The 15,285-nt window shown below is 36.7% G+C and overlaps 1 protein-coding gene across 1 annotated transcript; it reads left to right on the top strand.

Moving 5' to 3' along the window:
• Positions 1 to 13,144: 13,144 nt before the first annotated feature.
• On the top strand, positions 13,145 to 14,239 carry LOC122431908 (olfactory receptor 13C3). The gene has a single exon (XM_043453548.1). The coding sequence runs from the start codon at positions 13,250 to 13,252 to the stop codon at positions 14,237 to 14,239; it is 990 nt and encodes a 329-aa protein (XP_043309483.1). The 5' UTR covers positions 13,145 to 13,249.
• The last annotated feature ends 1,046 nt before the right edge of the window (positions 14,240 to 15,285 follow it).

The following is a 15,285-nucleotide window of genomic DNA, read 5'->3' as shown; positions in this document are numbered from 1 at the left end:
TAAGCAGGGTGACAATATACAGCCTTGATGTACTCCTTTCCTGATTTGGAATCAGTCTGTTATTCCATGTCCAGTTCTAACTGTTGCTTCCTGACCTGCATACAGATTTCTCAGGAGGCAGGTCAGGTGGTCTGGTAGTCCAATCTCTTGAAGAATTTTCCAGTTTATTGTGATCCACACAGTCAAAGGCTTTGGCATAGTCAATAAAGCAGAAGTAGATGTTTTTCTGGAACTCTCTCACTTTTTCAACGATCATAATTATTAGTTGTAATTAAAAGAATATTAGACCATAAATCACATTCTTAGGATACCAAATTCCAAATTCTAAATCTTTCACTTGCTGTGAAGAAAAGGGCTGCACTACTTTTCAGAATCTAGGTTTACTCATCTGTTACCAGTAGCTTCTTCATAGATTCCATGAGTGAATCAAGAGATGTGATACGATGAAAGCAATTTGCAAGCTAAATGTGCTATCCAAATGTTTGTTCATTGATTTTCAACATATCTATAGTAATGGCTTAGCTGTATGCCACACAATATAATTAGGGATGGTGGGAAGAAAACGAAATCTCTTTTTTGTTGTTGTTGTTCAGTTGCTAAGTCATGTTGGACTGTTTGTGACATCATGGACAATAGCACCCCATACTTCTGTGCCCTCCAGTATCTCCCAGAGTTGCTCACATTCATGTCTGTTGAGTAGGTAATGCTATCTAACCATCTGATGCACTGCTGCCACCTTCTCCTTTTGCCTTCAGTCTTTCCCAGCATAGGGACCTTTCCCGTGAGTTGGCTCTTCAAATCAGGTGGGCAAAGTATTGGAGATTCAGTTTCAGCATCAATCCTTCTGATGAATATTCAGGGCTGATTTCCTCTAGGATTGACTGATTTGATCTCCTTGCAGTCCAAGGGACTCTCAAGAGTCTTCCCCAGAACCACAATTCAAAATTATTGATTCTTTGCTCAGTCTTATTTATGGTCCAACTCTCACATCTGTACATGACTACTGGAAAAACCATAGCTGACCATATGGACCTTTGTTGCCAAAGTGATATCTCTGCATTTTAGTATATGTGCTGCCAAAGCGAGCACATATCTCTGCATTTTAATATGCTATCCAGATTTGTCATTTCCAAGGAGCAAGTGTCTTTTATTTTCGTGACCACAGTCATTTTCTGAACTGATTTAGGAGCCCACAAATATAAAACCTGTCACTGTTTCCACTTTCCCCCCTTCTATTTTCTATGAACTGATGGGACCAGGTGCCAAGATCTTAGCTTTTTGAATGTTGACTTTTAAGCCAGCCTTTTCATTCTCCTCCTTCACCTTCATCAAGAGGCTCTTTAGTTCCTCTTCACTTTCTTCCATTAGAGTGTTATCTTCTGCGTATCTGAGATTTATTGATATTTCTCCCAACAATCTTGAGTCCTGCTTGTGATTCATCCAACATGGAATTTCGCACAATGTACCCTGCATATAAGTTAAATAAGCAGGGTGACAGTATGCAGTCTTGTTGTACTCCTTTTCCAATTTTGAACCATTCAGTTGTTCCATGTATAGTTCTAACTGTTGCTATTTGACCTGCATACAGGTAAGGTGGTCTGGAATTCCCATCTTTTTAAGAATTTTCCACAGTTTGTTGTAATCCACACAGTCAAAGGCTTCAGCATAGTCAGTGAAGCAGAAGTAGATGCTTTTCTGGAACTCCTTTCCTTTCTCCATAATGCAAAAAAAAAAAAAAAAAAAGTTGGCAATATGATCTCTGGTTCTGCTGCTTCTTTGAAACCCAGCTTGTATATCTGCAGGTTCTTGGTTCACATGTTGCTGAAGCCTAAAATGAAGAATTTTGAGCATACACTTGCTAGCTTGTGAAATGAGTACAATTGTACTACAGTTTGAATATTATTTGGTATTTCCCTTCTTTGGGACTGGAATGAAAACTGACCTTTTCTAGTCCTGTGGCTGCTGCTGAGATTTCCAAATTTGCTGACATATTGAGTGTAGCACTTTAACAGCATCATCTTTTAGGATTTTAAAGAACTCAACTGGAATTCCATCACCTCCACTTACATTGTTCATCATAATGCTTCCTAAGGCCCACTTGACTTTATACTCCATGATGTCCAGCTCTAGGTGAGTGACCACAGAGTCATGGTTATCCGAGTCATTACGAACTCTTTGTGTCATTCTTCTGTGTATTCCTGCTACCTCTTTTTAATTTCTTCTGCTTCTGTCAGGTCCTTAATGTTTCTGTCCTTTATCATGCCTATCCTTGCATGAAATGTTCCTTTGCCATGTCTGATTCTTTTGAAGAGGTCTCTATTCTTACCCATTCTGTTGTTTCCTCTATTTCTTTGCACTGATCATTTAAAACAGCCTTCTTATCTTTCCTTGTTCTTCTCTGGAACTTTGCATCAGCTGGGTTCATCTTTCCCTTTCTCCCTGGCCTTTTGCTTCTTTTCTTTTGTCTGCCATTTGTAAAGCTTCCTCAGACAACTATTTTGCCTTCTTGCATTTTTCCCCCCACTTTGGGATGGTTTTGGTTACTGCCGCCTTTACAATGTTATGAACTATTGTCCATAGTTCTTCAGTTACTCTACCAGATCTAATCTCTTAAATCTATTTATCACCTCCACTGTATAACTATAATGAATTTGATATAGATCATATCTGAATGCCCTAGTGGTTTTCCCTACTTTCTTCAGTTTAAACTTGAATTTGCCATAAGGAGCTCATAATCTGAGATACAGTCAGCTCCAGATCTTGTTTTTGCTGACTTGACAGAACTTCTCCAGAACTTCTCTTTGGTTGCAAAGATCATAATCAATCTGTTTTTGATATTGACCACCTGGTGATGTCCATGTGTAGAGTCATCTTTTGTGTTGTTGGAAAAGGATGTTTGCTATGACCAGCTTATTTTCTTGACAAAACTCTTGTTAGCCTTTGCTCTGCTTAATTTTGTACTCCAAGGCCAAACTTGCCTTTTATTCCTGGCGTCTCTTGACTTCCTGCTTTTTCATTCCAATGCTCTATGATGAAAAGGACATCTTTTTTTGGTGTTAGTTCTAGAAGGTCTTATAGGTTTTCATAGAACCAGTCAACTTCAGCTTCATTGGCATCAGTAATTGGGGCATAGACTTCGATTACTGTGATGTTGAATGGTTTGCCTTGGAAATGAACTGAGGTCATTCTGTCATTTTTGAGATTGTTCCCAAGTACTACATTTCAGACTCTTTTGTTGACTATGAGGGCTACTCCATTTCTTCTAAGGGATTCTTGCCCACAGTAGCAGATACAATGGTCATCTGAATTAAATTTGCCTGTTCTCATCCATTTTAGTCACTGATGCCTAAGATGTTGATGTTCACTCTTGCCATCTCCTGCTTGACTGCATCAAATTTGTCTTGATTCATGGACCTAACATTCCGTATTTTTCTTTACAACATTTGACTTTACTAGACACATCCACAACTGAACATTGTTTCTGCTTTGACTTAACCACTTCATTCTTTCCGTAGCTATTAGTAATTGCTCTCCAGTCTTCCCCAGTAGCCTATCTGACACCTTCCAACTTGGGGTGCTAATCATCTGATGTCATATCTTTTTGCCTTTTCATGTTTATGAGGTTCTCCCAACAAGACTACTAGAGTGCTTTTCCATTTCTTCTTCCAGTGGACTATGTTTTGTCAGAACTCTTCATTATGACCCATCTGTCTTGTGTGGCCTTGCATGGCACTGGTCATAGCTTCATTGAGTTACACAAGCCTCCATGCCGCAACAAGGCTGTAATCCATGAAAGGGGAGTACCACTGACTTATTTCTGTTTCTTGATGAGAAGCTTTCCATGTTTAACCATGAAATATAATATCAGCTTTGATTCTGTTATATATGGCCTTTATTAAGTTGAGATGTGTTCCTTGTGTACCCAACTTATTGATTTTTTTTATCATGAGAGAATATTGTAATTTTGTCAAGTTCTCTTTTTTCCTTCTATTAAGATTATCATGTGATTTTAATCTTTTATTCTATTATTGTGAAGTATTGCATATATTGATTTGTGTACGTTGAGCCATCTTTGCATTCCAGTGATAAATCTCACTTCTTCATGGTGTATGATTCTTGTAATATGGTTTTAAATTCAGTTTGCTAATATTTGGCTGAGAATTTTTGCATCTATATTCTTCAGGGATATTGGTCTACGGTTTTTTATTTTTTCTTGTAGTGCCCTTATCTGACTTTGGTGTGAGGGTAATGTTGACCTTTGAAAATAAGTTTGGGAGTTCTTCTTCCCCTTTCTTCTTCTTTTTTTTTTGGATGAATTTGAGAAGGATTGATATTAATTCTTTAAATGTTTGGTGAAATTTACTAGTGAAGCATCTGGTCCTGAGTCTTTTATTGTTGGGGGATTTATAATTATTAGTCCCATCAGATTTTCTGTACCTACATGATTCATTCTGGGTAAATTGCTTGTTTCTAGGAATTTATCAATTTCTTTCAGGTTATCTAATTTATTGGCATATAATTGTTCATAGTAGTCTCTTGTGATCCTATGTATTTCCTTACTATCATTTGCAATGTGTCATCTTTTATTTCTGATTTTATGTATTTGAGTCTTCTCTCTCTTTTTCTTAGCCTAGTTGAAGGCTTTGTTTATCAATTTCATCTTTTTTAAAAAGCCACCTTTTATGTTTATGAATCTTTCATTTTGTTTTTTCTGGTCTAATTTCATTTATTTATACTCTGAGCTATGTATTTCCTCCTTATTACTAACTTTGGGCTTGATTTTTCTTCTCTTTCTAGTTCCTTGAAGTTAAAGTTAGGTTATTTGAGATCTTTCTTTTCCCTTTATATATGTATGTATCATTATAAACTTCTCTTTCTGAACTGCTTATGCAGTACTTTATGTGTTTTAGTGTGTATTTCCATTTTCATTTATTTCAACATATTTTTTGACTTCCCTTTGGATTTTTTTCTTTTACACTTTGGTTACTCATAGGTGTGTTGTTTTGTTTTCACATATTTGTAGATTATCCAGCTTTCCTTTGGTTGACTTCTAATTTCATTCCATTGGGTATGAAAAAAAGATACTTGATATGACTTCAGTCCTCTTACATATGCCAAGGCTTGTTTTGTAGCCTATGATAGACATTTTTGTGATCTATCCTGGAGAATGTTCCATGTGTACTTGAGAGGAATAGATATTCTGCTGCTCTTGGATAGACTCTTCTGTATATGTCTTTTAGGTCCATTTAGCTGAAAATATGACTTTACTCCATTTCCATGTTAATTTTCTGCCTGTATGATTTATCCATTGCTGAAAGTGGGGTATTGAATCCCCCCCTACTATTTTTGTGTTACTATTTCTACTTTCATATCAGTCAGTATTTAGGTGCTTTTTTTGTATAGTGCTTATATAATTATGTTTCCTTGATGAATCCACTCTTTTATCATTATATAATGAACTTCTTTGTTTTCCATGAAAATTTCTGTCTTAAAGTCTATTTTATCTGATCTAAGTATATATACACCCATTGTCTTTTGCACTGTATTTGCATGGAGTATATTTTGCCATCCCCTCGCTTTCAGTTCATGTGTGTCTTTAAAACTGAAGTTTTAAGGCAAAATATTGTTGGGTCTTATTTTTTTGTTTGTTTTTATTTTTAATTGGAGGATAATTGCTTTACAATATTGTATTGATTTCTGTTATACAACATGAATCAGCTCTAAGTATGCATATAACAACTTCCTCTTGAGCTGAAATGAGGTGGATTGTTGGGAGCCGCCGGGACGAGAAAGGAACCTGCAAGGCAGCTCTTTCCCTCGAGGTTGTCCCAGGGGCCCGGTATGTCCCTTTCTTCCTTCTGTCTTACTGTTGTTGGGCTTTCTATTAATTTTTGGAAATTATAATATATAGTAATAAGGCCTCGCTGGAAAAGTCCAAGTCTTTTTGGAAATGCTTAAGATTGCTCTGTCTCAGGACACGACCATAAACATCAAGTCATAAAAGAAAAGGCCACAGGTATAGTTTGGCTGCTTGCTTAAAAGATTATAATGTTCTAGAATAGAAAAGAGTAGAGGTGTTTAGATTTAGAAGTAGATATACTGCTTTAGTTTACTTTCTCCTTGGTTGAAAGGGTTTTCACTATTGCTATTTCCTTGCTGCTACTTGTTCATTGTTTCCCTTTCTTTAAACAATATGGGATATTATGGGTATTTTTGTAAAGTTAGAAAATGGGGTCTATAAGATTTTAATAGAGGATTTATATTAACCAGCTTTACTGCAATTATTTTACTATTAATAGAGGTGTTTTGCTGCTTTAGAGGTATTTTTGCTGTTTAATATTTAATTGTAAATTGAGATTTTGTGGTTTCAGGTAAAGAAAAATATCAGGTTTTTCTCATGGTACTATTTTCAGAAATGTCAAACATGTTACTGTAACCCTTGCCATGTATTGTTTTATTGTCCAAAGAATTTACACTATACCTGAGATTTATGAAACATTGTTTTTGTTAGAGTGAGAATGTTAGGCCATTGAGGCAAGAAGATTATGTATGGGATATTTAAGTATAAACCCTGTAATCGGAAACGTTCTAGATGAATGCTTAGGGGAAAAACATGGGGAAAAAATATTGACGGAAGCACAAACCAATATCTGATGTAATATGTGGTGACTTAAGGGGGAGGTAACATTCATTCTATAAAAACTGAGCTATCCTAAAAATAGAAAAAAGCTACCTCTTCTACTCAACGTCTGTGTGTGTCTGTCTGTCTGTCTTCTCTTGCCGACGCTGTTCATCCTGAGGGTTCCCCTGGATCCTGCTGGGGCTGGACCCCGGCAGTGGATGACCCTAGATCCTGTTATGCATAGTGAAATAAGCCAAAAAGAGAAAAAATATATAATATATTAATACATATATATAGAGTCTAGAAAAATGTTACTAATGAACCTATTTGCAGGGCAGAAATAGAGTTGTAGATGTAGAAAATGGACTTGTGTACATAGTGGAGGAAGGAGAATGTGGGAAGAATTGAGAGAGTAGCATTGATATGTACACTACCATGGTTAAAAAAGATAGCTAAAAGGAAAAAGCTATATAGCATAGGGTACTCTGCTCAGTGCTCAGTGATGACCTAGAGGGCTGGGATGGAGGCAGAGGCTTGAGGGTCCTTTTTTCTTTTCTAAATTCATCTAGCCACTTGGATCTTTTGATTGAAGATTTCAATCCATTTACATTTAGAATAATTTTTGATATGTAGTGACTTGCTAATACCATCTTATTAATTACATTATGGCTTTTACATATTTCCATTGTTCCTTTTTCCCTCTTGCTGCCTACTTTTATGGATGCTGATTTTCCCTGTGATATGCTGATTCTCTTCTCTTTATCTTTTGTGAATTTATGATGGTTTAAATTTATAGTTACCATATAGCTTACATAAAACATACAATAGTCTATTTTATGCTGAAAGAAACTTAATTTCAGTTTCAGACAAAAACTCTGCCCTTTGAATCCTCCATTTTATGTTTTTAACAGGACATTTTGCCTATTTTTGTAGTCTATATTTAAAACAGTAATTTTTAATGCCCCTTTCCTTTAGTCTTTATACTATATTTAAATGGCTAATATAACATACTATTATGGAATTAGAATTTTATTAAACTGACTGTATCAATGTGCTGAATATTTTTACATGTTTTCATGTTACTAATTCAGTTCAGTTGAGTTGCTCAGTCATGTCCAATTCTGCAGCCCCATAGACTGCAGCACACCATGCTTCCCTGTCCATCACCAACTCCGGGATCTTACTCAAACTCATGTCCATCAAGTCGGTGATGCCATCCAACCATCTCATCCTCTGTTGTCCCTCTCCTCCTGCCTTCAGTCTTTCCTAGCATCAGGGTCTTTTCCAATGAGTTGGTTCTTTGCTTAAGTTCGCCAAAGTATTGGAGCTTCAGCTTCAGCCTCAGTCATTCCATGAATATTCAGGACTGATTTTCCTTAGGATGGACTGGTTGTGTCTCCTTGCTGTCCAAGGGATTCCTGAACCATAGTTCAAAAGCATCAATTATTTGGCACTCAGCTTTCTTTATGGTCCAACTCTCACATCCATACATGATTACTGGAAATACCGTAGCTTAGATTATATGGACCTTTGTCGGCAAAATAATGTCTCTGCTTTTTAATATGCTGTCTAGGTTTATCATAGCTTTCCTTCCAAGGAGCAAGTGTCTTTTAATTTCATGGATTCAGTCACCATCTTTAGTGATTTTGGAGTTGAAGAAAATAAAGTCTCTCACTATTTCCATTGTTTCCCCATCTGTTTGCCCAGAAATGATGGGACCAGATGCCATGATCTTAGTTTTTTGGATGTTGAGTCTTAAGCTAACCTTTTCACTCTCCTCTTTCACTTTCATCAAGAGGCTCTTTAGTTCTTCACTTTTTGACATAAGTGTGGTGTCATCTGAATATCTGAGCTTATTGATATTTCTCCGGGCAGTCTTGATTCCAGCTTGTGCTTCATCCAATCCAGCATTTCTCATAATGTACTCTGCATATAAGTTAAATAATCAGGGTGACGATATACAGCCTTGATGTACTCCTTTCCCAATTTGGAATCAATCTGTTGTTCCATGTCTGGTTCTAACTGTTGCTTCTTGACCTGCATTCAGTAACTCAGGAGGCAGGTCAGGTGGTCTGGTATTCCCATCTCTTGAAGAATTTTCCAGCTTGTTGTGATCCATATAGTCAAAGACTTTATGCATAGTCAGTGAAGCAGAAGTATATGATTTTTCTGGAATTCTCTTACTTTTTCAATGATCCAATGGATGTTTGCAATTTGATCTCTGGTTCCTCTGCCTTTTCTAAATCCAACTTGAACATCTGGAAGTTCTCGGTTCACATACTGTTGAAGCCTCGCTTGGAGAATTTTGAGCATTACTTTCCTAGCGTGTGAGATGAGTGCAATTGTGTGGTAGTTTGAACATTCTTTGACCTTTCTTTGGGCTTGGAATGAAAACTGACCTTTTCCAGTCCTGTGGCCAGTGCTGAGTTTTCCAAATATTCCAGCATGTGAGTGCCACACTTTCACAGCATCATCTTTAAGGATTTTAAATAGCTCAGCTGAAATTCCATCACCTCCACTACTTTTGTTCATAGTGATGCTTCCTAATTAGTGTTCTGTCATTTCCTCTTGAAGAACTCCTTTTAGCATTTTTGGTAAAGTGAGTCATGGTGCTAAATTCCTTCAGCTTTGTTTGTGTGGGAAAGTCGTTATGTCTTCTTTATTTCTGAAGAGTAACTTTGCCAAAGGTTGGTATTATCTACAGTGTAATTCAATAAACTTTCCTAAAACATTTAATTCAGTAATAAATTGTTTATCTACCTGAATTCATACCTTTAACTGCCCATTCTGTACTTCTTCCCCTCTTCCTCCTCTCTCTCCTGCTTTTCCTCTTCCTCCTACTCTTTTTCTTCTTTACTTTTGTGGCCTTAAACATATGGATTCCCTTTTGTGCTGGGAATTTATTTTATTGCTTTTCAGTATCTTTTTTCATTACCAAAATTGTGATGCCATCCTGCACAAAATCGACCTATCTAAAACAATGAATATAAAAAAGCAAAAACATTAAATTTGTCATTGAATTCACAGTGAATTGAATTGATCAATTGAATTGATTACTTTTCAATTCAAACATTTCATTTTGATAATTTTCATTTGAATTAATAAGTTCTTACTTTGAATTAACATTATTTTGGTAATAATTTGAACTAAAAAGCTCTCATTTCATGAAATTACTTTGGTGAACATTTGCTCCTGTTTTCAAATGTTACATGGGTAGGAGAATGTCATTTCAGTTTGGAGTTTTAGTTCAGACACAGTTTGTTCCCAACACCACTCTTAACTGTGTCTGTGGGACAATGTCCCTAATGCACCAAAAGTTTCCCATTCCACTGATCTCTCATTCCAACTTTATTTTTTTTTTTTTTATTTTTTTTAAATTTTTTTATTAGTTGGAGGCTAATTACTTCACAACATTTCAGTGGGTTTTGTCATACATTGATATGAATCAGCCATAGATTTACACTTATTCCCCATCCCGATCCCCCCTCCCACCTCCCTCTTCACCCGACTCCTCTGGGTCTTCCCAGTGCACCAGGCCCGAGCACTTGTCTCATGCATCCCACCTGGGCTGGTGATCTGTTTCACCATAGATAGTATACATGCTGTTCTTTTGAAACATCCCACCCTCACATTCTCCCACAGAGTTCAACTTTAAATTGCTTTGGGAACAGGGGAACAATTACAACTGTTGCATAACAAATACTTATTCTTCCACATCTGAGGAATCAAGCATTGTTTGTTGAACCTGATCTTAATTCAGAATGCTGACAGTAAGTACTGACAAGAAAAGTAACAAGTTCTTTTAGGAGGTAGAAATAATTTATCAATAATAATGGTAAATCTTGATTATCATGGCACTGTATCTTTTCAGTCTATAGTTTAAGCTATCGTTTAGTAGTAATTTGTAATGTGAATAGCCTGATGAAACACAGGTATCAGTTTATCACTAAAATACAGCTGTGAATCATTATGACTATCACTATTTCATTATTATTTGTATACTCTGTTAATCCTTAATTTCCATATGCTATCTCATTATTTCCTAAAAACATTCCTCTAAGGAAAGTAAGGCAAATATTTTTATCATTTTACAAGTGAGAAGACAGCTAATAATTAGAGTCAGAGAACCTCAAATCAAAGACTTTGATTCTAATCTGAGATGCTTTTCCACTGTAAAAACCCATGTCATATGTATTTTTTTAAATATTAAATGATCCTCTGTACTTACAATGGGTAAATGGTAATAGTTTATGTAAGATGGCTGTTTGTTAGTATTGAGTGAAAAATAGTTTAAAAAGCTAAAACCTGATGTTGATGAACAAATGTGACATGTTAAAGTTTTCCTGATCATTAATTCACAAATACTGCACGGGAAAATTGCTTGAGTCTAGAAAATAAGCCATTACCAATTCAGTCAGAACCCATCTATTGTGTGCTGCCACTGTATTAGACTTAGGTGTAGAAGGATGAACAAGACAAATAAGCTCCTTCCCCCATGTCTCTCGTTACCTCACAATATAACAACATAAACAGTTTAAAGTGCTGGGAGCAGAAGTAAACCAAAGGTAGCATAACAAGCCTAGTTCAAGGTGTATTTGACTTAGTGAGAGATTTCTGCCTAGGATGGAAAGGTTTGCAACAGTTGGCTGGAAGAAGCAGTTTAGATAGCCTCAGATGCATTGTCATCGCAATTGTCTGGAAGAGGAAGACAACAGTCGCTGCAGTCCTGGATTCAAAGAGCCTGGTTAAAACATCTTCATGTATCCTGATAAATCTTGCTGTCATTTCTATAGTGATTGGTCTGATCAGGGTGCTTATGTCCCTTATCCAGTGCATCCTCTCACCAATTTCTGAGCCTCATTGGGGAGAATTTTGACTTGTCATGTGAAGTAGTATAGGATAAGTGTTGGATCTTTGCCTCCTTGTTCTTGGCACTATTGAATGAAGGTCAATTTGACTTTGTGACCTTGACTATTCTAAGGTTCTCACTAACAATAGCCTGCTGTTGACACATGATTTTATACAAATTTTAATGCTACCAGTTAGGCAAAATTGTAATGTAAAGATAATGAACTATGAATATTGCTTGTTCCTGATTTTAGTCATGTGACATTAGCCAAGTGAACTAATTTCAAGCCTAAAATATGACACACAAGATCCTGAAGTAAAAAATTGTTGCATAAATGAAATGAAGGTTTTTCCCTCCTCTTTCTCTTCTTTAAGGAAAATTCTTTCCTTAAGCTTCACAATGTCATTTGGGCTAAAGTTTTCATCTCCAAAATTGAGATTTTTATATTCCCTTATTGTCTTTCTCTTCAAAGTTGTGATATTTCTGTTGTGTATTCTTAATTAAATTGTTCCTTAGTATGACTCCCTCTGTTGAGTTGGATTTCTGATTCTAAGTAAGATCTGCTATTTAGTGATTTCCCCAGCTCCCCTCACATGGCAAACTGTGACAGACTGGGCGACAGCGGCCACGCTGAAATCCTCGCATCTGTCACCATGTGAGGACTAAGCTGGAGATTCTGACCAATGTCAAATATGGTGGTGGTTATGGAAAGATCAGTTTTCACATCCAGTCAGTATTGTGACAAACACACTAATCTAAGTGTCTTAATGCCTTTTATTATGTTTCTGCTAAAAGTCTCATAAAACCCTACCGTGTGATGACCCATGTGTATACTAAAAGTAGTGGTGCTGTGAACTACACTCGATCTGAGCTTTGAGCTCCACTTTACTATTTACTATGTGGTCAACCTTGGAAAAATTCCATTTTTTAATATTTGAAAAATGGGGATAGTATAAACAATGATTATATTCTGTTAAACATAAAATAGTACATATGCCCATGTATACCTATTTATAAAAAATATTTAAACCTTTTTGCTGTGTTTTCTTAGGTTGACTTAAGTGAGTAAATTATGAAGATACACTCTGAAGCCACAGAGTAAAAATAAGTGAAGAGACTACGTAATGTTCTCCAAAGGTTGTCTGTAACATTCGTGTGGAGTTGGTGTATGCAGTGGTCTTGTCATAGGAACAGTCATACAAGAAACTAAGAGGAGCTGGAATATGAAATCAACAGATATCTGTGTTTAAACAGATGTTAAATTTCAGTTTATGCTATTCAATTTATTATTACTAATTATCTATAAAACAATTAAGGTGACTAATATATACTATGCAGTGTCAGGCATAGAAAGATGTATGCCCCCCCAAATCAGAGTCTCTGTGAATTTTGACCATTGTGAATTGCAATTTAAAATTTCCAGTCCTATTGAGTGCTTTTTTGCCATTTCCACTCTTTACTTTCTAGGACAGATGAAGTCAGGCTTATAATTATTAATTAGTCGGGAATTTTAGAAACCTCAACCCAGGAACATGTCCTCAACAGGAAAAGTTACTTCTATATGTTTCTTTGATCATAGGTAGATCTTCCCATAGTGGCAATGGCATAGATACTTTAATCATTTCCAGTTTTATTGTATTTTGTTGATAAACATTGTTGAAGATAACTGGATGTCAGGGCTTCAAGCAAACACTCCTTGTAACACATTCTTTAAAAATTAATTGTTCAGGTAATGTGTAACATGTAACAGTTGTTTCCTGGCAGTGAATATATCTTATATGAGATCTTCTTTTGACATCCTGAAAGCAGAGGACATGGAGAAAATTAACCAGACATTTGTGCTAGGATTTATTCTTCTGGGTCTTTCTGAATACCCAAAGATTGAGATTGTTTACTTTGTTGTAATTCTAAGTATGTACCTAGTCATTCTAATTGGCAATGGTGTTCTGATCACAGCAAGCATTTTTGATTCCCATCTTCACTCCCCCATGTACTTCTTCCTGGGAAACCTCTCTTTTCTGGATATCTGCTATACATCTTCCTCTGTTCCTTCAACTTTGGTGAGCTTAATCTCAAAGAAAAGGAGCATTTCCTTCTCTGGATGTGCAGTGCAGATGTTCTTAGGATTTGCAATGGGGTCAACAGAGTGTTTGCTCCTTGGCATGATGGCTTTTGACCGCTATGTGGCCATCTGTAACCCTCTGAGATACCCTGTCATCATGAGCAGGGTGGTGTGTGTCCTGATGGCTTCTGTGTCATGGCTCTCTGGCGGAATCAACTCAATTGTGCAAACATCTCTTGCCATGCGATTGCCTTTCTGTGAGAAAAATGTAATCAATCATTTCACATGTGAAATATTAGCTGTTCTCAAGCTAGCTTGTACTGATATATCTCTCAATATTGTCACCATGATGGTATCAAATATAGCATTTCTAGTTCTTCCACTGCTGGTCATTTTCTTCTCCTACATGTTCATCCTCTATACCATCTTGAGAATGAACTCAGCTACAGGGAGACATAAGGCCGTTTCTACCTGCTCAGCACATCTGACTGTGGTAATTATATTTTATGGTACCATCTTCTTTATGTATGCCAAACCCAAGTCTCAAGAACTGCATGGAGAAAACAAGTTGCAAGCTTCTGACAAGCTCATTTCTCTGTTTTATGGTGTAGTGACTCCCATGCTAAATCCTATAATCTACAGCTTGAGGAATAAGGATGTAAAAGCTGCTGTAATATATTTGTTAAACAAAAAACCTATCCAATAAGTATTTCAAAAAATGTAGATCTTTGTGTAATAGACACAAAGATGGACTTTTAGGTAAATAAATATGAACTTTTTGGGGGAAACCATGGTTTAAGAGATATTTTTGTTCTTCCTTTCACTGATCTTGCTGCTAAGTCTGCTAAGTCACTTCAGTCGTGTCCGACTCTGTGCTACCCCATAGATGGCAGCACACTAGGCTCCCCAGGCCCTGGGATACTCCAGACAAGAACACTGGAATGGGTTGCCATTTCCTTCTTCAGCGCATGAAAGGGAAAAGTGAAAGTGAAGTACAGTTCTTCTGTGTATTCTTGCCACCTTTTCTTAATGTCTTCTTGCTTCAGTTAGGTCCATACCATTTGTGTCGTTTATTGAGCCCATCTTTGCATGAAATGTTTCCATGGTATCTCTTATTTTCTTGAAAAAAATCTCTAGTCTTTCTCTTTCTATTGATTTCTTCTATTTCTTTGCATTGATTGCTGAGGAAGGCTTTCTTATCTCTCCTTGCTATTCTTTGAAACTCTGCATTCAGATGCTTACATCTTTCCTTTTCTCCTTTGCTTTTCACTTCTCTTCTTTTCACAGCTATTTGTAAGGCCTTCTCAGACAGCCATTTTGTCCTTTTGCATTTCTTTTCCATGGGGATGGTCTTGATCCCTGTGTCCTGTACAATGTCACGAACCTCCGTCCATAGTTCATCAGGCACTCTGTCTATCAGATCTAGTTCCTTAAATCTATCTCTCACTTCCACTGTATAATCATAAGGGATTTGATTTAGGTTGTACCTGAATGCTCTAGTGGTTTTCCCCACTTTCTTCAATTTGTCTGAATTTGGCAAGAAGACACAGAAGAACTGTACAGAAAAGATCTTCACGACCCGGATAATCATGATGGTGTGATCACTCACCTAGAGCCAGGCATCCTGGAATGTGAAGTCAAGTGGGCCTTAGGAAGCATCACTACGAACAAAGCTTGTGGAGGTGATGGAATTCCAGTTGAGCTATTTCAATTCCTGAAAGATGATGCTGTGAAAGTGATGCACTCAATATG

The sequence above is a fragment of the Cervus canadensis genome, chromosome 30 (genome assembly GCF_019320065.1).
Source record: "Cervus canadensis isolate Bull #8, Minnesota chromosome 30, ASM1932006v1, whole genome shotgun sequence".
In the NCBI taxonomy this organism is placed as follows: Eukaryota; Metazoa; Chordata; class Mammalia; order Artiodactyla; family Cervidae; genus Cervus; species Cervus canadensis.
Note: the sequence above shows the minus strand (reverse complement) of the source record. Positions and strands in the feature narration are given on the sequence as shown.